We start from the raw sequence: 23,852 nt of genomic DNA, 5'->3' as shown, positions 1-23,852 counted from the left end.
GTATTGCCTAGGTTTTCTTGTAGGATTTTAATGGTTTTAGGTCTAACATGTAAGTCTTTAATCCATCTTGAATTAATTTTTGTATAAGGTGTAAGGAAGGGATCCAGTTTCAGCTTTCTACATATGGCTAGCCGGTTTTCCCAGCACCATTTATTAAATAGGGAATCCTTTCCCCATTTCTTGTTTTTGTCAGAATGTAACTTTTATAGACATGCTATCTTCTTCTTTCCCTTTTAGACTATCAATCTTTTAATTAACTCTTCCATCACATTAAGTGATGATAGCACAGTAAACCTAAATTTGCATTTCCAAAAGGGATGGCTCTTAGGTGTGCAAGGTTAGGTTGTTGGTTATCATGGAGCTGTTGTAATTTGAAAGCACTCTCTGTTTTTTATGAGTCTTGGCTGAAGTGCCCTAAGAAAAACTGTTTAGTGTTTTTGAAATTAACAACAGTAGATTATCTTAATAACAGTGAAAAAGCAGATTTAAAGCAATGAGAGAGGAGGTTAAAAAAAGGAAAATAAAGAGAGAGAGATAAATTAGGAGCTTTACATGCTGGAATTTTATTTTAACCTTATAGTTGCAGTTTTAAAATTTGGTACCAAGGAAAACAAGCTTGAGGAGTTCTAATGATTCCTATGAGGGCCACTGATTTAAAAATGTGCATGAGGAAAAGCCATGTAGCTGGATGGAGTCCCAGAAAACCTGGCATGCCTTAATATTTGAGAATCCCATTTCATTTCTTATTCTCTTGAGAGCAGAGTAAATCCTATAAATCCTGTAAGGGAATGTCAAGAGTTTAGACCAGTGTTTTAGATGATGGCAACCTCCCCAGTGGCTTTTAATTGGTCATCTCACATCCACCATTTAGAATGTTTATTTTTGTTCTCAGAAAATGCTCAGAAACAAGCATGGGGGAAAATAATCCAAAATATATAGAGACATGCATAGCCAAACTAAAATAAACCAAAATCAAAGTGTTTACAAAAATTTTAAGCCAGGCATGCAGATCAAGCAAAATATTAAACCAGGTATGCAGAAGGAATCAGTAGTGAATGCACCAGTAAAGGCACGCCTCACTAATGGAGCATAAGTTCCATAGAAACCAGAAAAGTACACCCATCAGAAAGACAAGATCACTTTGTACTAGAAGGGACTTGTCAGAAAAAAACAAAAAGTCTTATTTTCCCAGGAGGAACGCAAGGTCTTTTTTTTTTTTTTTTTTTTTTTTTGAGACGGAGTCTCGCTCTGTCGCCCAGGCTGGAGTGCAGTGGCGCAATCTTGGCTCACTGTAAGCTCCGCCTCCCGGGTTCACGCCATTCTCCTGCCTCAGCCTCTCTGAGTAGCTGGGACTACAGGCACCCGCCACCACGCCTGGCTAATTTTTTGTATTTTTTAGTAGAGACGGGGTTTCACTGTGTTAGCCAGGATGGCCTCAATCTCCTGACCTTGTGATCCGCCCGCCTTGGCCTCCCAAAGTGCTGGGATTACAAGCGTGAGCCACTGCGCCTGGCCGACATTCAAAATTATATTGATGCCAGGTATACATTAACGAGTTCTTTTTTTCTCTTTTCTTTTTCTTTTTTTTTTTGAGATGGAGTCTCACTCTGTCACCCAGGCTGGAGTACAGTGGTGCAGTCTTGACTCACTGCAACCTCCGCCTCCTGGGTTCAAGCAATTCTCCTGCCTCACCCTCCCGAGTAGCTGGGATTACAGGCATGTGCCACTAAGCCCAGCCAGTTTTGTACTTTTTGTAGAGATGGGGTTTTGCCATGTTGGCCAGGCTGGTCTTGAACTCCTGACCTCAAGTGACCCGACTGCCTCAGCCTCCCAAAGTGCTGGAATTACAGATGTCAGCCACCACGCCCGGCTGCATTAAAGAGTTCTAACTAATAAAAATAAAAATAAATAATACTCAGGAGATCTGAAGGTGTTAAGGTCATGCTCATCCATGTGGGCTTTTCCTGACTTTCCAGAACAGGTAAGATTCTTGGGTTATATAGTCTTCGCTTGCAACAATTGCAATTATATAATTATGCCATTTTTTTGGTCTGATGTGGCTCTAATGAGGGTAGGGAATATGCTTTTTTTGTTGCTTATCTGTTTATTCTTAGTATCTCACACGGTGCCTAGTGGGATATGAGTTCTGGACAAATGTGTACTGAATTTTAAAAAAAGAATTTCAATGCAGGAGAATGAGAGGTTTGCTGGGGGAGCTGGCAGTTTGCATGGGCCCTGGAGGATGGTGGATCAGTCAGGATGGGCTATGTTAGGCTGCAGTAACAACCTCCCTCATAATCTTAGCAGCACATGGAAACAAGTTTTCTTTCTTTCCTGTCTACTGTTACAAAATATTATAACCAGAGTAGCTTATAAACAGCAGAAATTTATTTCTCATGGTTCTGAAGGCTGGGAAGTCCCAGATCAAGGCCCTGGTGCCTGGTGAGGGCCTGTTCCTCATAGACAGGCATCTTTTGACTATAATCTCACAAGGCAGAACGGTAAAAGCATCTCTCTGGGGTTTCTTTGATAGAGCACCGGTCCCATCCAGGAGGGCTTCATGCTCATGACCTGATATCCTTCCAGAGGCCCCACCTCCTAACACCATCACATTGAGAGTTGGCTTTCAATATGTGAATCTGTGGGGCGGTGGGGACACACACATTCCTGCCTTAGCAACTGCCATGTTACATGTCCATTTTAGGTCAGTTGCAGGCTCTTCGTTGTGTTTCCTTCCTCCAAGCCCCAGGGAATGGAGCCTCCACCATGTGGTGTTTGGCTAGTTACAGTGGCAAGAGTCAGAAGAGCAGCTGAGTCACACAGTGGTTACAAAAGTTCCCACCCAGCAGTGACACAGGTCACTTCCACTCATCATCCATCGACGGTGCAAGTCACCCTGACATGCCTGACTTCAAGGAGGGAGGGGCAGGAAGAAGGGGATCGGAAATGGGTGGTGACCAACCCTGCTGTGTTTCCAGGAAGAGTGAATGAGTGAAGTCACCATAGGTGAAGGGGGTGGGAAGGCTCTCTAGGAGGAGAAAGCAGCTTAATCAAAAGTTCAGAGATGTAGGTGAAGATGAGTATTTTCAAGAAAAGCAGTGAGTGACTGGCTGGAGGAGAATGTGGGGGAGGCAGACACAAGCCTGGGCTCACTGAGGAATATCCCTATTGCCACACCACGGATGGCGTGTTGAACTTGGCAGGCAACAGGAGCAATGAAAGGCCTAATGAGGCAGAACCTATGATTTAGATGGATCAAGATGACAATGGAACCGGCCATGTGATCAAGTACATGGGAGGGACAGAGAACAAAAAGGGCTGCTGCGGGATCCTACAACTGCAGTGTTGTCACGGCTGCTCTGAGCAGCCCCTTGAGTACATCGCTCAGCAAATACGGAAGAAATACTTGCTAAATCCATATTAGCCATGTATGGGGTTGAACAGTTTCTCTCTGAAAATTCACGTCCATGCAAAACTTCAAAAGAGCCTGGTGTGGTGGTGCGTGTCTGTAGCATCAGCTACTTGGGAGGCTGAGATTGCAAGATCTCTTGAGCCCAGGAGTTGGGAGGCCAGCCTGGGTAACATAGCAAGATTCCATCTCTAAAAAAACAAACAAACAAAAATTACCATATTTGGAAACAGGGTGTTTGCAGAATATAATTAGGTAGGTTAAGATGCGAGGTCATAGAGAGACGAGAGAGGAAGGAATGTGCTGACAGAGGCCTAGATTGAAGTGATGCATGTATAAGCTAAGGAGCGGCAGGGATTGCCAGTAACTACCAGGAGCCAGGAAGGGGCAGGGAAGGATTCTTCCCTGAGACTTCAGAGGCAGCAGGTCCCTGTCCACATCTGGAGTTTTTATTTCTAGCCTCCAGAATGGTGGGAGAATACATGGCTGCTGTATTCTTAAACATGAGAATACATGTTTTAAGCCACCCAGTTTATGGTGATTTGTTATGACAGTTCTAGGAAACTCATGCAAGCCAGGAGTGTGGAGAAACTGATTTTCTAAGGGCCAAACATTGCACAACTCTTCATTTATGTTCAATGTAAAGGATATATTACACATCCTGAACATAGCCTACCCTTCACCCTCATTTGGAATTGTTTTCCTTTCACAGTTTTTTTTAAAACAAATTTTCATTGCTCACAACTTGATATTACAGGCCAGGCATGCTTGCAGACAACTGGATAGTTTACTTTTACTTAAGTAAAAATCCCAGATGGTGGTCCCTCCACCTGGAATCATGAAGCAGGTAGGATCCCCTTTTTCCTCCTAACAGAGTCCAAGCAGTAAGACCGAATAAGATGGGGTGAATTCAAAGAGAAACATCTGCATTTGCTCAGTTCTTCAACCAATATTTACTGAACTTCTCTACGGTCAGGTGTGCAAGATGCCAGGAGGGATGAGACGATGATGATGATGATGATGATGATGGTGATGGTGGTGATGATGACAGTGAGGATGATGGTAAACACTTTAATGAGAGCTTTCTATGTGCCAGGGACTGTTCTAGGCACTTTACATATATTAACACATATATTTATCACAATGACCCTATATTGTTATGTGTATCTTATACATGAGGTGGCAGAGGCAGGAAATGAAATAACTTGCCCAAGAACATAGAGTCTGCAAGTGGCAAAGATAAGATAGAAATAATTCTCCAAGAGCAGACAGTGGTGACTTCTGGGGATAGGGAAGTGGGAAAGTGGGGAGACAAGGGCTGTTGTTTTTCCTAACAAGTTTTGAAGACTTATTTGACCAGGTTCAAGAAAAACTTGATAAACACTACAAAGCAAAAGGAAGAGGAGATGAGGTGGGCCGTTGGGTACAGATGCTTGTTTTGGAAAGTTTAGGGAGGAAGGGGTGAGAGGAATTGGGCTGCAGTACAGGAGTAGGGGACTTGGGATTAAGAGGGGATTGGTTTAGGGTGGGTCATTGATTGCAGTGAATGTTTACTTGTTGATTAGTTTGATCCAGAAGAAAGGGAGACATGGATGCTGGAGGAGAGAGGGGGTCCTGAGGGAGCCCAGGACTGGAGGTGGGAAGATACTCACTTTTAGGGACACTTTTTCATTTTGACAGACACAAAAGACGATGGTCTGCAGCAGTAGACCCATAAATTGTGACTGACAGGTCTGATGGTTTCTCTCACTCGTTTCCTCTACGCACAGAGAGGTGGAGTAATTTGCCCCAGGTACTACAGCTCATAAGTGGTGAAGTTGGAGTTGGGGGCCACTTGACCACTGGGTTCTTCTCCATGAATCCCTGCTGCATCTTGGTCTCTCCCAACCCTGAGTACCCATGAGTTTTAAGAAAGACAGTTGGGAATAGGTGATTCCTATGGTCATTTTTGGAACATTTGGTTAGAATATTCTAGTATAAAATCTAAGGTGTTGTTAAGTAGAAATTTCCAGTGGACATTAGTCCAGAAAATCCAATCTCATCCTGTGACGGATTTGCAGTGCGTGTGCATTTACTAAGCAAATCTGATTCTACTGCTGACCAGCGAGAACGAGGAATAATGTAAACAGTCAGTGCAACTGCACCCACATTCAGCTCCATGAGCTTCTGCCGCCTCAGCTGGCTGCAGTGGGGGATGTGGAGGTGCATGCAGCTCCCAGGTCCCAGTGAGGGGCCTCTGCATAGGGTGGGCATCCTCTATGCTTTATGTGCATCCAGGCCTGTACTAAAGACAGTCTTTCTTCTGCAGCATGACACTTAGCTAAGAAAACGACTTCATCTGGTGCTCAGTGGAAGAAAACATCCTTTTCAACGGGGAAGGAAAATTGGCTGTGTTGGGCTGAGGGAGTGGAGTGTGGAATCCAAACGGTGTCTTCCTCAGGCCTTCTCCAAGGTGATGTGGACTCTGATTTTAGAATGCCATCACTTGGAAAATTGTGTTCCATTGCTCAAATTCTTGCCTCCCCTCTCTGCTCTTTTCTCTTCACTCCACTCTCCTTCTTCTGTCCTCTGACTTGTTCAACGCTAACGGTCTTCCAGAAGGTTAGGCTTCCCACACAAGCCCAGCCTCCTGCCAGGCAACCTCCTTGGGGTTTCAAGCTGCAAGTCTGGGCTGCTCTTCGCATTCTGTCCTGAGGACCTCCTCAAAGAGACAGGCAAGGGCCTCCCCTGGCAAAATGCCCTTCTAATTCCACGCACTAGGAGTTCCATTTGTTACTGAAGAAGTGGGCCGCCTTCCCTGCGCCTTTGAACTTGACGTTCCTTATCTTGACACTCCGCACTTTTGAACTTGACACTTTGTATCTTTAGCAGATAAAAAACCAAAAGTGCCCACTCAATAAATCGCCACAATGGGGAGCCTATGGGAAAATGGGTATGTGTAAGCTGGCTGAAAGAAAACAGGCACACAGACTGCTTGATCTGCGATGGTCTTCAGACAACAGGATGGCTCCCAGAGATGCACTTTTTTTGTTGTTATTGTTCATGATCATGTCCCCAGGGTCTAGAATGGTGCCTGGGCATAGCAGGTCCTTAATATAGTTAGGGAATGAATGAGTTCATCTCAACCACGCTGTATGGATGGAAAAACTGCGTCTTGGGGCTGTACTATGCTATGCACCTGTAGAAAATGTTTTTACCTTTTCAATCCTTTCCCAGTGGCAGAGTACAGGACCCAGCTCATAAGAGCAGCTCAATTCTGTCATGTGTGGAATGACAGGATAAATAAGTTGCAGGGCCTAGGGAGGCAAGTGGGATACAGAGGGGAAAGCCATGGCCCCTGCCTTGGGGACAGCATGGGTTGGCACAGAAAAGAGGTTTACAATTCAGCAGGAAGTGTTGTGTGTGTGCACGTGTGTGTCTGTGGAGGCGCAGGGAGGGTCACCTGAGCTTGCCCTGGGTCTCGTCCTGGGCTCAGTGGCAAATTCAATACTGGGCAGGTGGCCTGAGGACAGTGACGGTGCCAGCTGTGAGTCAGACTTCCTTTATTCATAAAATCATGTTCCTCCATGCAGTGCTTCTCAACCTGGCTGCACGTCAGGAGCCGCCTGGGTAGCTTTGTAAAAACCCCAATGCCCAGTTGGTTTGCACCCCCTGAGATTCTGATTAAACTGTTCTGGAGTCCATCTCTCTCTTTTTATTATCTATTTATCTATTTATTTTTTTTATTTGGCGGCTCCTCTGGGACTTCTCATATGCAGTAGGGGTTGAGAATTGCTGGTTTCTTTGGCCAGACGGGAACATGCAGGCAATAGTTACACAAACAGAGCAGCAGAGCAGGACAGTGCTAAGGTTGGAAAAGGTGTGTCATGAAAGTTCAGGAAATCAGAATAGGAAGGGGTGAGAATCCTCTCATCTGGGCTTGTGGGACAGGAGAGAAGAGCCCAGTGGGCAAGGTCCAGTGAGTGTGCTTAGAACTGGGAAGGTGAGGGGAAGGGGAGGCGCTGGGCGGCGGTGGGCAAGATGGACGAGATTAAACGGGAGCGGGAGCGAGGATTTCAGCGAGAGCTTTGGTGACAAGGAAGGGTGAGAATCTGAGGGAGCCTGTCGGGCGAAAGCGAAGGCGGCTGCTGGGCAGGCAGCTGAATCCGGCTGGAGAGCTGAGCGGGTGAGACCTGGAGGAAGTGAAGGGAGTCGCTCAGGGCGTGGCGCAACGAGACTCTTAGAAGAAACTCTGAGGCAGAGATGGGGGGCCTCCGCCCACACGGAGACACAACGAAGTCCACATGCACACGCACGAGCGCGCACATGAACACGCACAAGCACACAAACGCCTCCTCCGGGCAGGGCACACGCGCCCGCTGCACGGGCCGAGGCCCCGGACTCGGAGGGGACTGCAGAGCCGACCCACAACCCAGGCCCCGATGCCCCTCCCGGCCGCGCCCCTACGGAGGCTTGCGCAACAGGCGGCGGCTCCAGTGGGCGCCCGCCGCGCGCTGCCCGAGCCCAGCCCAGCCCTGCGCGCCCGGGCGGAGGGAGCGGGGAGCGGGGAAGGGGTGTGTCCCGGCTGCGTGCGGCGACTGCGAGGGTCTGGGAGGGGCGAGGCGCGGGGGCGGGGCCGCGGCGCCTATAAAGTCGCCCTCCGCCGAGACGTAAACAAACCTCGCCTGGCTCCCAGCTCGCGCTCAAGCTCGCCAGCTCACCCTCCGCCCTCGGCTTCCGCGGGGCGCTGGGCCGCCAGCCTCGGCACCGTCCTTTCCTTTCTCACTCGCGTTAGGTAAGCCCGCGCCCTCTTCTCCCGGGCGCGACGCGGAGCAAAAAGGGGCCGCCCGTGCGGTGCCGCTGGAGCGCCGGGACCGCCCTTTGTAGCCCCGCGGACTCCAGGAGTAAGCGCCCCGGAGCTGCAAGTGCGCGGCCACCCCGGGGCGCGGGCGCGAGAGGGCTTTGGGTGCAGACACCGCTGAAGTGGGCGGTTCAGTTACAGAAAGGGAGGAAAAAAAGACAGGGTCCCATTCATCTCCCCCCTAGCTGGGGATTGGGGTTCTGGAGGTCGGGAAGGGGGCGATGAGACGGTCCGAAAAACACCAGGATAGCGTTTCCTGGCGTCCTCTCTGAACCCCAGCTGGCGCCGCTGGCAGGGGTGCGCGCTGGACGTGGGTGCAGAAGGGTCTAGGTGAGTGTGTGTGTGTGTGTGTGCGCGCGCGTGTGTGTCTGGGAACGGAGAGATTGCGCGCGATTGTGTAGATGAGGGGTTGGTAGAGGTGAGCCGCGCTGGCAAGGAGGCTGGAGAGGGGGGCGTGGGTGTGTCTGGCTTGCGGACTGGGTCGGGAACGGGTGTGGATCCGAGAGGCTGGTGGCGCTTCAGTCCCGTAGCACACACAGGGCGGTGTGCCTGTGTGAGTGTAAGCATGTGTGTGGGGGGAGGGTCCAGGGTGTGTCACAGTGCAACACGCGAGCAGGAGCAAGTGTCTGCGAGCGCCGCTGGGCAGGTTGCGCCCCCGGAGGAACCGGGGGTTGGCGCATCGGCGGCGTGGGAGAACTGGCCTGGGCGAGAGGGGTCTCGCGGACATTTGGCGGCCCCTTGAGCTGGCTGGAGCTAGGAGTGGCGTCATTTTCGCCTCCGCCCACCCTCCCCCGCTTTCCTCCCCTCCCCTGCCTCCTGTGCTGGCCGCTCCTGCCCTCCCGGCGGGGAGAACAGCTGGAATTACTCCGACGTTCCTGGGGGATCCGCCGCGGTCTCTGATTCAGCCTCGGGAGGAGATTCGGGCTGGGCGTGGGGAATGCGACTGGTTCTGGGGGAAACACGCTGTCACGCCTCTGTCAAATTAGTAGCTAGAGCTGGGATTTAGTGGGTCGGTTCCTTACCCACCCCTCCCCCATACCCCCCGCCTGTTGTCCCTGCTGTCCCTGGGGGTCCTGAACAGGACGCCTCTGTGGCTTGAAAGTGGGAGATGCCTGGCAGTGGGTGGGGGAGGCAGGGCCCTTGGTTATCTTATGCCCATCCAAGAACAACCCTTCCTCACGGACGCTGGGGGCACTTCAGTTTGTTTGGTTTCTTTAAGCTACTGGGAAATATCTAAGATTTAGAAGTCAGCCAGTGGCCAGGCAGGAGGGCGGTAGACATCCTTATAATACCCATCAGCTGCACGGGACTTTCTCCTAAGCTGACCCAAATGAACATATCTAAATACAATCCCCTGTTTTTGCTGCAGAAATGCAGTTTCAAGGCGAATTTTTCAGTCTAGACTCTTCCTGTTGAGAAATTCTGGCGTCCTTATTGAGTTTCACAAATGTGATTGAAATAAGCAATGTGCAGAGGGGGCAGACCCCAGCGCCTGTCTTGGAAGGGCTGCCTTCTGGTGGGAAAGACACACAGCTGGAGACGCAGACCGGTTCTGTGTGATGTGTGTGGCGGCAGAGCCAGCCCCAGGCTGGGGTGGCGCAATGTGGGGGATGAAGGAAGGTGTAAGGGAGAGAGAGGGGTTCGGTGTGGATGGAAAACGGGGTGTTCCCCTGACCTGTGACTTCTTAGCTTTGCGGGACCGTGTCTCCCACGAGAATGTAAGCTGCATCTGGGCAAGGAGGAGGATTTGCCTACCCTGCCCTGTAACCTGGCCCCTGGCCCAGGGCCTGGCAGGTGGGAGGAGTTGAAATATGCACATGGGATGAAGTAGATGGCTCTGGGTCTTCGTCCCCATTTCCTGTGAACCAGCAGGTTGAGTTTCTGGCAAAGTAATAGACTGTGCATGGGTGGAGGTGTTGGGTTTTGCTTTTGAGGGACACTGGAGTGTCTGTTTGGGTCTCTTCTGAACAAGTTCGTTTGGAGCAACAAAGTTTGATCATTTGGAATGGAATAAAAAACTCACACAGGACCTACCTAGTCCAAATTCTTCCCATTTTACAGATGGAAAATGAGGCACAGGGATGGGGAGGGATGTGCCCAGGCCGAGCTGAGCTGGAGCTCGGCTTTGTGGGAGGCTCCTGGGTGGGACTGAAGGCAGTGGAAAGGGTTCCTGACAGGATTTTGCCTGCCTGCTATGGAGGGGCAAAAGGAAATTGCATCTTCACTGAATTTCTGGTGAGGCAACTTTTGAGGCCAAAGGGGCAGAGTGGAATGATTTTTTTTAAGTGTAAATCAGGTGTTCTTGAGAGAGTAGCAAAGCCAGCCTGAAGAGCAGGGGCTTAGAGGCTGCAGCCCCCTAAGTTGGCCTTTGACTGAATGGGGCTGCCCCCCCATGACAGAAGACAGATCTCAACTGAGCTGAGGGCCCCCCTGGGGTACGTTGAAACCCGCTGGCCTGAACTTGCCTCCACATGGACCTGAAAGAAAGATAGCATTGTGTTTTTCTGATGGCCCAAAGCTGCAGTTCTTCCTTGGGACCCAACCCCAGAGAATCCCATTCCAGACGTGACTCAGAGGCCCTGTCCTGGGAGAGAAAGCGTGATGACTCAGCATCTAAGGCTCAAGCAGGGTTCAGGTTTGACTCAGCCTGGAAGGAAGGCCAGGGAGGGACACAGCATCTCTCTCCCTCTAGAGCAGCCACTGTCTCCCTTCATCTGCCTTCATCCTCGCAAGAACGCTGCCTGGACCGTATCGCTCCATTGAATGGATGAGGCAACTGAGGCCAGGAGAGTTTCAGGATTTGCCTGTAGCCATGTGGTTCAGATGGGAGAGCCAGACTTTGAACCCGGACAGTTGGACTTCAGAGCCTTTGTTTTTTTTCCATGACAACATGTTGGGGCACCTGAAGAAATCAGGCTCAAATGAAAAGGCAATCAGGAGCTCCATGCCTCAGTTTGCTTTTCTGTAAAATGAGAGTAACAGACATGGTGTCATCAGAATGTGTAACTATTAATCTGTGTAACCTGAGAACAGCACTCAGCATGTGGAAAACAGCGTGTAGGTGTTTGCCATCAGTAACACCCACAGAAGACATTCTCAAGGCATCTTCTTGGCAAGCAGAGTCTGGAGCCCTTTGTCCTAAACCTACCCAAGGCTGTGAAAGTGCCTGCAAATGCTTGACCTAGGTATTGCTTTTTGCTAAGCTTATGTAAGTTGCATAATAGTGTCATGAGAATCTTGTCTGAAATGCACGTTTCCAGGCCCAGTCTCCTGCGATTCTGTCTCCATCTGGGGATATGCTATTGTTTCAAAGCTCCCTTGGCTGGTTTGGGAGTGGGGTATCCTGCAGGCAGCCAGAGTTGAGAACTTCTGCTCTGGAATGACAGGGGAGAGAAGAAAGGAAGGTGTGGCCATGCATGCCGCTGCACCTTCAGGCCACCCTGTGTCCGCAGTGCCTGGGAATTAGTGAATGCTCAGTAAATAGCTCTTGTTTGCTACAGTGCCTTGGAGGTTCAATGTCATCTAATTGAGGTAGAAGACATTCTTTCCACCCCTCAGGTCAGAAAATTGAGGCTCAGGCTGGTGACTCTTCTGTCCAGAGTCCAGTGAGTGGGGTTCTGGCCAAGGTGAGCCTCCTGAGCCCTTTCCACACTCCAACATTGCCCTTGGAGGCCGCCCACACCCTCTGGGCCCACCTTTTGAGAATGAGCTTGGTTTCCTGGATCCACCCCAGGCTGTTCTTCCTGCCTCTCTTGATGGCTATGTGATGGAAGTACTGCGTGTCCACTTGCTTTTTATCTTTCAACTTGGAGACAGAGGCAGGCTAGATAGCGGTCTTGGCTGAGAACTTGGCCCAGGCAGGTAGGCAGAAGGGCTGGGGACACTGAGGCCCCACAGGAAGGTGGCTGCAGAAGTAGAGGGCCATGAGTAGGTGCCAACCTGGAGCCGTGTTCTCGGGGTGGGGGCCATGTGAAAAGAAACCTGGGCCCCCTCGGGTGGGGCGTAAGCCCCAGCACTACAGAATGGGAATGGATTTCACAATTGGGGCCGTAAGCAGGTCTCTTTGACCCAGATCTTTGACTTTCCCACCTAACGTTGTTTGCAGACCTGCCTACCCCCTACCTGCCTGGGCGCCATCTCTGACCTTTCGAGTCCAGCGGGTTTTCTTGCAACTGAGCTGGTAGAAAGTGAGGTTCCTTAACAGTCTGGGGGCCTTGAGTGCCCTCCCCAGCAGTTTAATCTTTCCTTTCTTTAAATCTGTGGGGGGCCTTCCTGCAGCTATACATTTTAAATCTGCATAGAGTTCTGTTTAAAGAGAGGTGGGTGGGGGCCCAAGTCTCCACCCTGTTCTCCTGTCTTCACCCTCTGCCCCACCCCCACGGAACCTAAGAAGATTCCCAGTAACCCTCTTCAAATATGGATGTGAGAGGGCCATTTAAGAGGTGGGTCTATGGCCTCTCTCAGCTGGGAATGCTTACCACCTCTTCTTCCTCCTTTTTAATCATGGAACTCTCCTCCTTTCTCCAGAAAGGCCTCCTTGGCTGTCCCCTGCTGGAGGGGAGGCTGGGTTGGGTCCTTCCTGGGACCTGTGCATGTCTCCCATGAAACCTGAGAGCCTGTCCTTAGTAGGTGTTGTGTTAGTGGTGGTGGAAAGGACACCTCCACTGATTAAGGAAGTAACTTGGACCATCTTGGTGGAAACTGCAAGACCATTCTGGGGAAGGATCCTGTTAGCGTGGCTAGCATCCCATCTCGGGACAAAGGGTTCTGTATGAGGAATCCATTTCCTCGTCCTCTGCTAACACTGGCTCCGTTTGTGCGATTTCCGCAAATTATCTCAGACCATCCAGCGCAGCCTATGCCTGTCCCGCAGATTTCACAGAATAATCCTCTGAGGAGACCAGTGTCCTCCTTTGGACTTCCAGTTACTCACCTCGTCCCCTCAGACGGTCGTCTTCTGTCTGCCAAACAAATTACTCGTGCTGCCAAAACGCCACTGAGAATCTCCAGGAAGATCTCGGTTGTATTGCAGAAAAGAGGTGGGCCCTGACGAGATTCCTGACACCTCCCTCTTCCTGCTGTTGTGTTTGGGACACTCTCGCTGACCTCCCTGGTGCTGTGCTCAAGTTGAACACACAGCAGTTCAGTTTTGGCTCCAGCCCCTCTGGACCCACACCCAGGGAGTGAATGCGGCTTTGGCTTGTTTGAGAGGGAGGCAGTGGGGTTCACCTTCTTAGTGATCCCTTTTTCATTCCTTGAATATCAAACATCACTGGTGCCTCCTGGGTTTCAGGCTCCACTGCAAAGCACAGGGGCCCTCGAGGAGTTCCTAGTGTGGTTTTGTTCTCTGTGTGACATTTGTACTGTTTCCTTGATTTTGATTGCTCTGATACATTTCCCTAATCTCTATAAACTAGGGAACTTTCTTGAAGGTCCAGTGAATCCACCCATATTGTTTGCTGAGTTGATTAGTTAAGAAAGACTGCGTGAAGACTGCGAACTTCCTCACCCTCCCCAGGGCCTTGAGTTTCAAAAGGGCCAGAAAACACCAAGAGAGCCCGAGAACTGCTTTGTAGCTTGACTTCAAAATCTCTTTTGGCAAAGAAATGACAAAGGAATGTATTCACAGTAAGGCGGGGCTATCCAGGGCCCATCTCAAGGTGGTTTTCCTTGAGGTTCAGGCAGAAATGGTGCTGTTCTCGGCAGTTTTCTGGGGAAGTTGCTATAGCAAACAGCCACAGCACACGTTGATTTTTTTCCCTCCTTTTAAAATCTGTTCTATAAAGAGCACAGTGTGCTGGAGAGAACACTGGCTTTCATGTGGCCTTAAAACCAGGCATGTTATGGAGGGTGGAATCTGGGCCAGTTGCTGTTGGTGACAATCGATGCTACCCCTTGTCAACAATTCCCGCCTGCTCTCCCTTTATCTGCTTCACTGAAGGCCTCCAGGGGACTGCTGTCCGCCCTCCCCCGAGGGAGTGAATGCCACACCTGCACCCACAACAAACCAGTGAGTTTGTCACCTTTCCCTCAGCAGGGAGGAATCTAACATGTGGCCTTTGGAAGTCAAGTGGGCCTTTGTGTTTGTTTTTGAGCCTCAGGTTACCCATCTGTGAACTGGGTATAATACCCAACCTCTCCCGGGGGAACCTCCTTGAGGAGCAAGTGAAACAGTGTGCCGAGTGAACGCTTTTCCAAAGCATTGAGTTGGCCATCTTAGGAGGGTACTATGGGGGAGCTCAAAACAGAGAACCTTCTGGGTGTCGTGAAGGGAGAAAAGTTCAAGACGCCGGTTTTGCCAAAAGCTCAGGCCTACTCATGATGGCTCAGTGGTGACTGTGCTGGGTGGAGGAGAGGCATGTGACTGTCCCAGCTGACCTCCACACGCTGAAAGCCTCACGGTCACATGTAGCCCACCTTACAACGTTGTATGTGGGCCACGGGTGGTGGTGAGGACTGTGGATATATTTAGGGCGATGTGAGATCATTGTCAACATTCCCTTTAAGGTTGCTTTAACCTGTGCCAGATTGATGCTTGCTGACTTGTGGCACACATCTTAACCTCTTGGTGCCTCAGTTTCCCCATCTGTTAAATGGTGACATGCTGGCACCTCCCTCCTAGGGTTTCTGTGAGGCTTAAAGGAAGTACCGGGTTTAGAGCCCAGTTAGTGCCAACAGATACTGTTCCTCGTGCTGTTTCTGTGGTGTGTCTGTGTAGGGTTACATTGTTGCCTTCCTGTGGCTGCTCTTCCTGGTGGGTGGAACCTGGAACTTCTAGAACAGATCATGGATGTTTCTCTGCTGGATATCCCTTCAGCCCCACCCTGTGGGAGTTGTTGGGGGGCCCAGGAGAGTTTGCTCAAGAGGGTGTACAGATGGGTGGCAGAGCTGGAGCAAGGCGCTAGTCTTAACAGACAGGAGTCTGAGGCTGGCAGAAGTGGGGGCCTTGGTCCAAGGTGCGGGGCTAATCTGGCCAGAGCTGAGCCCGGCAGGACCTTGGTAAGACCCTGTGGCCCTTTTGTCTTGGTGAAGCACCTCGCTGCCTGGGTTTCCATTTGCCTGTGTAAGTTTGTTTTGGACAGCGTGATCTCCATACACGTACACTGTGCCTACTTTACAGATGGAGAAACCAAGGCCCAGAGAGGAAGTGACTTGCTCAGAGTCACGGAATAGGAAGGTGGCAGGGTCCCCATGCCCTGATTCCTAGGCCAGCGTTCCTGCTGCCCCACTGAGGTTTTTGGGAATCACAGGCTCTGTGTGTCCCCCTCAGTCCCCCAGGGGCTGTTGAACAGTTCTCAAGTGGCCTCGGATTACCCAAGACGCCTCTGCCCACTGCCCTCCCAGGCCCCAGGGTCACGGGTCACGTTCTTTTCTCCCTCGGGCAGGTCCTGGCCTTGGCTTTGCCTGGAACCTGTGATCCAGCTCTCCGCCGACTCTCCTGGGTCTGCCGGACCGGAAGGGTATTTGTGTAGCCCCTCTTGGGCCCTCGTTACTCACTGACAGACAGTGCTGGTGGAGAGAAGGGCCCCAGTGGTGATGCATTGGGCCTGATAATCAGAAACCCTGGTGGCATTTGCTGAGCATTTTCCATGTGTCCCTCTCCTCACTGGGACTCTAGGACTGAAAGCCAGGCCGCGTCCTCACAGATGTCTTGGCATCTCCAAGGCAACCCTGAAAGGAAAGTATGCTGATGAATTAAGCAGGTGTTTGCCAGGTTCTCCATGCCATTCTTGAATTTCAGCCCCACTGCTGATCTTGGGAGCAGGAGTTAGCATGCCCATTGACAGACAAGCAAACCGAGGCAAAGAGGTTGGACGGCCAGGCGTGGTGGCATATGCCTGTAATCTCAGCTACTCAGGAGGCCAGAGTAGGAGGATCACTTGAACCCAGGAGTTCGAGACCAGTCTGGGCAGCATAGCAAGACCCTGTCTCTCTAAAAAACAAGATGAGGAATACATTTTTAAAAAGAGATTCGATAAATTATGCAGATCACAGAGCTAATAAATGGTGACACCAGCGTCTGACCTGCAAGCCTTCCCCCAGCTCCTGGCTACCTTTCACTTCTCTGGCATTGGTCTTCTAGGAATTCCTCCCAGGCAGGTGGATGGGAAAGGAAGAAGTGAAGATACAGGCTGGCAGCTGGTGCTGTGACCTGGAGCCCTGTGTTTGGTGCTAAGCTGGGTTTTAGCTGAAGGAGACCTGCTGGAGGGGTTTCTTCTGTGCTTCTTAGGGAGCAAAGATGGCCTTGGAGATGGAGACACTGTTTGTCAGTCCCAAGCCACTCCAGAGGCGGGGCGGGTGGGCTAGGAGTCAGCCCTGGTTCCCCCGCCGTGCTGCGTGTGGCCCTACCCTGCCGCCCCACCTGCTAGAGGACCACTTTGATGCTTTCTAGTGGGTCCCAGTGTTCTGTGATTAGGACTTTGCGCAAGGCAGAGGGAGGGCAGGGACTGGAGTCCAGCAAGGACCTCAAGCCCAGGGACAGGCTCCACCTGCCACACCTGCTAAGCCATGAGGGCCTCAGGTGCCCGGGAGAAGGGAGCAGGAGTGGAGGCACCAGCCCGAGCCCCCAAACCAGGTCACGTATCACCTGCCATTTCCTGCTGGCAGAAGGAGATCACAGACACCAGAAGACAGCGTCTTCTGCCAGAACTGGGTCCTTCCATGATTCTCGGGTGGTGACTTTGAATCCCAGAAAAAGTGTTTTGGGGAGAGTGGAGTGAAGGAAGAGTGTGAACATCGGATCTGGCTCCACTCCAGCCCCTGTGCTGCAGCCAGCAGGGTGAGCTCAGGACAGCTGGCAGCTGCTTGGGCCCACCCCCTCCTCCGTGAATGAAGGTGGTGGGGTGTGCGCGTGTGCGTGTGAGTGCGTGTGAGTGTAAATGACTGTGAATGTGAGAGTCCATGAAAGTGAGAGTGTATCAGTGTGTGAGAATGAGTGTGTTTGTGAGAAAGTATGTATGTATGTGTGAGTATAAGTGTGTGAATGTGAGAATGAGTGTGAGAATGAAAGTTTGCAAGTGTGTCAGTGTGAGAGAATGTGTGAGTGCATTTGAGAGTGTGTGTGTGTGCGTGGGCATGCACTAGATTAAATAAGAATGCATCCAACTGACATTTTCTGGATACTGTTACCTACTAGGAATTACTAAAATCAGCTGTTCCAAAGGAGGGTGGATGTCGCACCAGGGGACATTTGGCAACGTTTACAGATTCTTTTGCTGGTCACAGCTTGGGGTGTATGCTGTGGGCATGTGGTGGGCAGAGGCCAGGGATGCTGCTGAGCCTCCTCCCATGTTCAGGGCAGCCCCTAAGGCAGAGGCTGCTTGCGGGGCCCAAATGTCAGCAGTGCTGAGCTGAGGATCTCTGTCCAGGAGGCACAGATGCTGTCCTGGATGCTGTCCAGACAGCGTCCGCTCTGCCCTCCAGGGGGACAGACAGGACAGTGGACACAGCACAGATGCAGCCTGATGAGTGAGCCCGAGGGAGCGCCTGTCCCCTCGGGACTGTGAGCTCCATGGGGGCAGGAACTGGGTCTGTTTGCTCATGATCCCCAGATGAGTCCCATAGCCAGTCTCATCGCCATAGCTGGTGTTATTTTTGTTCTGAGCTCTGTGTTGGGCACATAGAACCTAGTATGGGAAGAAACCTCTGAATAAATCCTGAGTTTTCCAACCTGCTTCCGAGAACTCAGATGTTCTTTGAGGGCCAGCCTGGTGGCATGGGGGCTGGGAGTGGGCAGATTGTAGGGAGCCAAGTCCCAGGGTGGAGTGGGGTTCAGGCCCTTCCCTGGCTTCAGCCGAAGCACCTTGGCTTTTTAAATTTTAAAATTTTTATTTTTTAACATTTTTATATGTTGAACTTCCTTACATGATTTCCTTTGGATAAAAGCTCCTGCAAAAAAAGTTTGAAAAGTTTTTTGGTTGAGGCATCAGGGACAAGGTAAGGGCTGCTTGATGGGCCCAACTCGGGAGAACCGAGGTGAGGGAACCGCTCTCCTCCTGCCCTGCAGGCTGGCCAGATGGTGGACCACCAGCAGCTAGCTGGCTGAGTCAACCTGCAGAAAGCACCTTCTGCAGTCCTTGGTTCATGCGGCGTTAGTATTGCAGGACGCGACCAACATGCAGGCTACCCCGAGGCCTGCAGCCCCCAGAGTCCCCCCAGACTAGTGCAAAGCTTTATCCAGTCTCCCGGCAGACTTCAGAGTCTGGGACACTTCCTAAATGCTTCAAAATCAATGGAAGCGTTTGGGAGACAATAAATAATGTCACCAGACATTGCCAAATGTCCCCTGGGAGATAAAATCGCCCCCAGTTTAGACCCACCCCGTGATCATCCTCAGCAGTTTTATCTCTAGACTTCCCAAAGGCCTTTAGCACTGAGGGCTCTGGGTCAGAGAAGGTCCCACCAGCTCCCAAAAACAGATGCTCAAGAACTTGATATTTCTAGGAGACACAGTGATTTTTTAACCCATTGCCTTGTGTGGTCTGGGAAGCTAAGCTGTAAGAAGGAAAAAGGTGCTAGATAGGATAAAGAGGTTTCACCAGATAGAGGAAATGGGGAAGGTGGACATTTCTGTCTCTTCTCTTCTGGAGGAGAGAGCTGGTGGAGGCTGACACCGTATCCTAATGTGATCACGGTTTCTGGAAGCCAAAGAGAACTGACCAAACTGGGCTGAGCCACAGCATTTCTCGAGTCCTTTTAAATGTAGAATTTTTTTTTCCAGACATTGCACTCTTGGGGTTTAGCAACAATTTAAAAGTGAATTTTACTGAAAGCATGCTGTTGAGCTACATTGCTCATTTATTCAGAGAGGGAGTTGCAGCCTGACTCTCTGTCTAGGGGAGTCGCTCGTGCTGGGAGCTAGAAGTGGAGAAGAGAACAAGCCACCTGCCTGATGAAGCTCACAGATAGGACTGCTTGAACCCACCTAGTGGGACAGTGAGAGCCCCCTGGCTTCACCCTGGCATCCTTTGCTGAGCAGGGTATGCTAAGAAGCTCCTGTGAAATGAGAAGTCCTTTCACTCTCAGAATGAGGGGTGGCATTGGCAGGGCCCTGGGTTTCTGGAAGGCTCCCTAGGCCATGTAGGCGAGGTGTCCCACAGGCCAGGGTCTTGGGACCACAAACCTGCTGAATTAGCAAGGCTAACAGACCCGGGCCTTTCATGCCTCCTGCCTCCAAGCTGGCAGCTGCCCAGGAATGCTCACAAATATAAAACCGACTTTGTTTTCAGAATGTTCTGGAGCATAGACTCCAAAGTCTGTATAAAGGCATTCTTCTGGGGCCAGTTATCTACTGGGGAAAATCATGCTGGGGCCCCAGACCAGAGCACCCCAGTGGAGAGCGGGATCTGCCCACGGAATGCCATGTGTTGGCACAAGGGATGGATCTGGGGTGGATTTGGGGTGGCCTGCACTTGCCGGCTAACCTCTAAGAGGTGTTTCACCAGGTTCTTGGGAGTTCCTGGCTCTTCACAGGAGCCGTAGGCAGGAATTTCAGAGGCTTGCATTCTCTCTACCATTGCATCCAAGGGGCCTTGGGCAGTGCGGGGCCCAGGTTCCCACTCTGCAGCTGGCTGTGTGAGGGCTTTGGTCAGGCATTTTCCATTCAGAAAGTCTGGATCTGTGACCTGGGTGGGTGGCCTGGGCTCTTCCCTCTTGTCACTTACTCCTTCTCCCCCGGTCCTCTGCTGCTGTCTGTAATCCTTGACCTTATTCTGCATTTTTTATGCTTCACCCCAGGGATTGGTGGGCATTTAGTTTTTCTAACTTGACTGCTGATCTAGAAGAGTACATGCTTATACTTCTGGCTTCTAGATTCAGCTCTTGGAAGTATGCTTAATAGATATCACCACCTGCTCAAGCCTTGCACCCCAGGGAGTCAGTGGCAGCATTCTGAGTCTTCCTGGGCTGTGCTTCAGTCTGGTATTGCAGCCCACACTTCTGCACCTGCCCTGTGTTAGAGCACAGGTAACCCCTCTGGCCCATCCCCTGCTTTGGTCCAGGAAGTGCTTTCTGCCTTGGAGGTCCTTTTTCTTAAACAATTGTACTGTGCGTTCAAGTGCCCGCCAAACTCCTTGGCTTAAGGTTTTCCTCTGCCCCTTTCCCTTTTAGCAGGTAGCTGGGAGTCCTGCACCATGGGGTGTGTATGTGTGTGTGTGTGCGCATGCATGCTTGTGCCTGTGTGTCTGTGCATCTGCATCACCAGCCTTCTGCTAGGGCTAACTGTGAGGCTGAAGCTTGTACTATGCCTAGACATGGTAAGCATCGTGTGAGCTTGTGTTCCCGTTTCATTGTCACACTGGGGCTGCCTGACTTTGGGATCAGCAGTACAGGTCCCCTTCTAGAATGCAGTGAGCTGTATCCTGGGTATGGTGGGTGGGCCTGAACTTGGTATGGGGACCTGTTTGTGAGCCTGATCCATCCATTTCATTGGGAGGGTAGTGTCTGTGAGCCTCATTGTCCTCTCCCAGGAAATCCACTGCGCTGGCCCCAATGGGAAGACTGGGTTGGGTCCATGGGCTGTGTGTACAAGGGGCCTCCTCGTCCCCTGCAGTGCATCACGAGGGAGGTGAAGCTGCTGGGCAGTGTGCAGGCCTGGCCTTCTCACCATTGGTCTTGGATTTGCTTCCTTCAGGAAACCTCTCAGCAGGAAGCGTTGACCTTTTGGCCTTTGTCTCCTTGCAGGCAGGTGACACCAGGGACATGTCTCGGGAGATGCAGGACGTAGACCTCGCGGAGGTGAAGCCTTTGGTGGAGAAAGGGGAGGTAAGTGGAGATCTTCTTGGCTACCCCATCACAGGCACATGTGCACATAGACACACACAAGCACACCAGAGCTCACACTTGCACTTACGGGCATGCAAACACTGCACAAATACACATGTACACAGCATACACACGGCATACAGACATGCACACACATGTACACAGCATACAGACACACATGCATACACACATAACACATGTGTCCACTGCTTCCTCGAAATGCAAAGTTGTGAGAGGCTCTGGTTCAAGTCCCATAGGATTGGGGGCTGGGCCCCTTGCCCACTTCTCTGGGCCTTTCTGCTCTCATTTGTAAAGTGAAAACATCGAACCAGAGGTTCTCTCAGCTTTCCCATCTCTAACATTCTGTAGTTATAGAACGTGCAACATGGGGCCCAGTTGCCCATAGGGACTGCCTGCCTCAGCTCTCATTAAAGCTACATATTCTGGGGCCACACTGTCTGGACTTAAATCCCAGTTGTGACACTTTGCAGCTTGGTGTCCACTTGCTAACCTCTCAGTATCTTCATATTCTAGTTCTTCATCTGTAAAATGGTGACATTAGGACTTAACCTCATGGGTCCAAGTGAGGATGGAGTGACCTAGTTAGAACTTTGCCATAGAGGAGATGGGCAATGCATAGTCACTTTTTCACTTGCTATTATTATCTTTTTGGGCAAACTTCTTCTGTCAACAGAGCCCTTCCTGTTGGAAACAGAAGCCCCTGTCCTATAGGCTGGGCTGGCAGGGCCCATCCTGGGCTGATTGTTCTGAAGACGAATGAACCTTTGCATTTGCACAGTTGACATTGTAGCTTCAAAACATGTTCATGTCCCAATTCTCACTTAGCCTCATAACTGCCTCTGATGATATGTCTTTTTAAAAATGTGGAAACTTTGGTCCAAAAGTGAAGTTTGTCTAAAGCCAACTAAATGCTTTTAAAAATGATAATTACCATGCACTAACCACATCCTGCAGGCCTGCTTCTCCACCAACCGTATTTCAACTTCGGTTCATGCAAGTCCCAGATTCTGTGATTGTACTCATTTTGTAGAGGAGGAAGTTGAGTCTTAGGGAGGTTAATTTGTCTTCTTTGCATAGTTACAAAGTGTGGGACATGGAATCAAACCCAGGCCAGCTGACGTTGGTGAATAGACTGTTCATTTAATTTCCTTAGGACTCTACATGTGGCTGCTCTGTTTTAGGTTCATAATTTCATAGACTTTTCTTTACAAATGTGTGAGGCAACCTCTTTTCCCCTTTTGCAGTTTTAAAAATAAAAACAAACTGGTCCTAGACAGGAAGGGGTTTGGCCAAATTCATTCAGATAGCTGGTATAACTAGAGTTAGAAACCAAGCCTGGGGAGGCTACAGAATGCTTGCTTATCATTCCACACTAGGGTCTGCAAACCTTTTCTGCAAAGGGTCAAATAGTAAATATCTTAGGCACTGAAGGCCACATGATCTCTGTTGCAACTGCTCAACTTTGCCATTATAACAAGAAAGCAGCCATAGACAGTATATAAGTGAATGTACTTGCTGTGTTCCAATAAAAATTTAAAATGTGATGAGGCGGATTGCAGTGTACGAACCCCTACTGTATACTGTGCAGGTTCTAAATCCATGTCCTCTTAACTCTGGGTCTGTGACATAGTCTTCTGAAACAATCAAACAGAAACTTCTAGGTAGAACAAATACATATCACCATATTCTTATTTCTCCCTTTTAAAAAACCCTGTGAAAATGGTATCCCACACTTTGCTTTATTCACTTGACATTTCTGGGAGATCTTTTCAACATCAGTCCATAATCCACTTGCTTTTCTCTTTTTAGGTACATAGTATTCCACCACATGTATTTGCCCAGTGCCCAGTATATGAACACATATGTCTTTCCGGGCTTTTGCTATTACAGACAGCGCTGCAAGAAATTTGCACCCTTGTATCTTTCATGTGTGTCATTACATACATGTGCAGGTAGAGCCCTAGAAAAAAGTTCTCAGAAGTGGCATCACTGGGTCCAAGGGTAAATGCATTTAAAACAACATTTTTTATTTATTTCAGGCAGCCTACTGGAATCCTTAGAACATTTTAAATATGAAACACATGTCTAAGAGCTTGTCCGTTCAGGGTTACATGCCAGTGCATCTCTCAGTGAATATTTACCCTTTCTTTCAAGGTTTAGACGGAAATAAATTTCTTTCAATTCCTTAGATTGACTCAACAAAGTGATTAGAGTTAGGCTTGACTATTGGGAAGTTCTTCCTTGTGTCTGTCCTCAATCTAGATTGCCACTGTACTCTGCTGACATTTTGAAGGTTGGTGTTTGCTGTACAGAATGGCTTTCCCCATTCTTTCCCACCAGTACATACTCACGTGCACATATACACACACAGGGCAATGGTATAGGTGCCAGCCACATTTGCTTCCACTTGAATTCACCCAAAGTCCCTGATGTTTCTTGCTCACAGCCCAGGGGATGTGGAGCTATTTGAATCCCCAGCACGAGGGCCTGTGTTGTCATCTAGTCTTCCAATCCCTGCCATCTAATGGGGGCTCCATTCCATCATGCTGTTCCCCTCATCACTTTTGCATTTTGCTCTGCTGAGCCGTCTTCTTTTCTGGGGGTTTGTGGTGGGTGAGGCTGGGGCTCAGTTTTCACAGAGTGTTGGGACTCCGTCTCTGGGTCAGGAGGAAAACATGCCAGCAGCATCTCTTAGAAATGTTGGCCAGCCAAGACTCCAGTTGGTCCTCCGAGTCACACTTTCACCAGGCCAGAGGGGACATGGGACTTTTCTCTGTCTTCCTGGGCCTGTCCTGCCACGGACAACTCTGGTAAAAGATA

General features: G+C 50.3%; 1 protein-coding gene across 1 annotated transcript in view; it reads left to right on the top strand.

Moving 5' to 3' along the window:
* The first annotated feature begins 8,039 nt into the window (after nt 1-8,039).
* Nucleotides 8,040-23,852, top strand: part of NDRG1 (N-myc downstream regulated 1) — a 59,409-nt gene continuing 43,596 nt past the window's right edge. Inside the window, exons 1-2 of the mRNA XM_032760484.2 lie at nt 8,040-8,183; nt 20,931-21,011. Of these exons, the coding sequence (XP_032616375.1) occupies nt 20,949-21,011 (63 nt within the window). The 5' untranslated portion in view covers nt 8,040-8,183; nt 20,931-20,948. The remainder of the gene's footprint in view (nt 8,184-20,930; nt 21,012-23,852) is intronic.

The sequence above is a fragment of the Hylobates moloch genome, unplaced genomic scaffold (genome assembly GCF_009828535.3).
Source record: "Hylobates moloch isolate HMO894 unplaced genomic scaffold, HMol_V3 SCAFFOLD_9, whole genome shotgun sequence".
NCBI classification, from domain to species: Eukaryota; Metazoa; Chordata; class Mammalia; order Primates; family Hylobatidae; genus Hylobates; species Hylobates moloch.
This window is presented reverse-complemented; position numbering and strand designations above follow the sequence as displayed.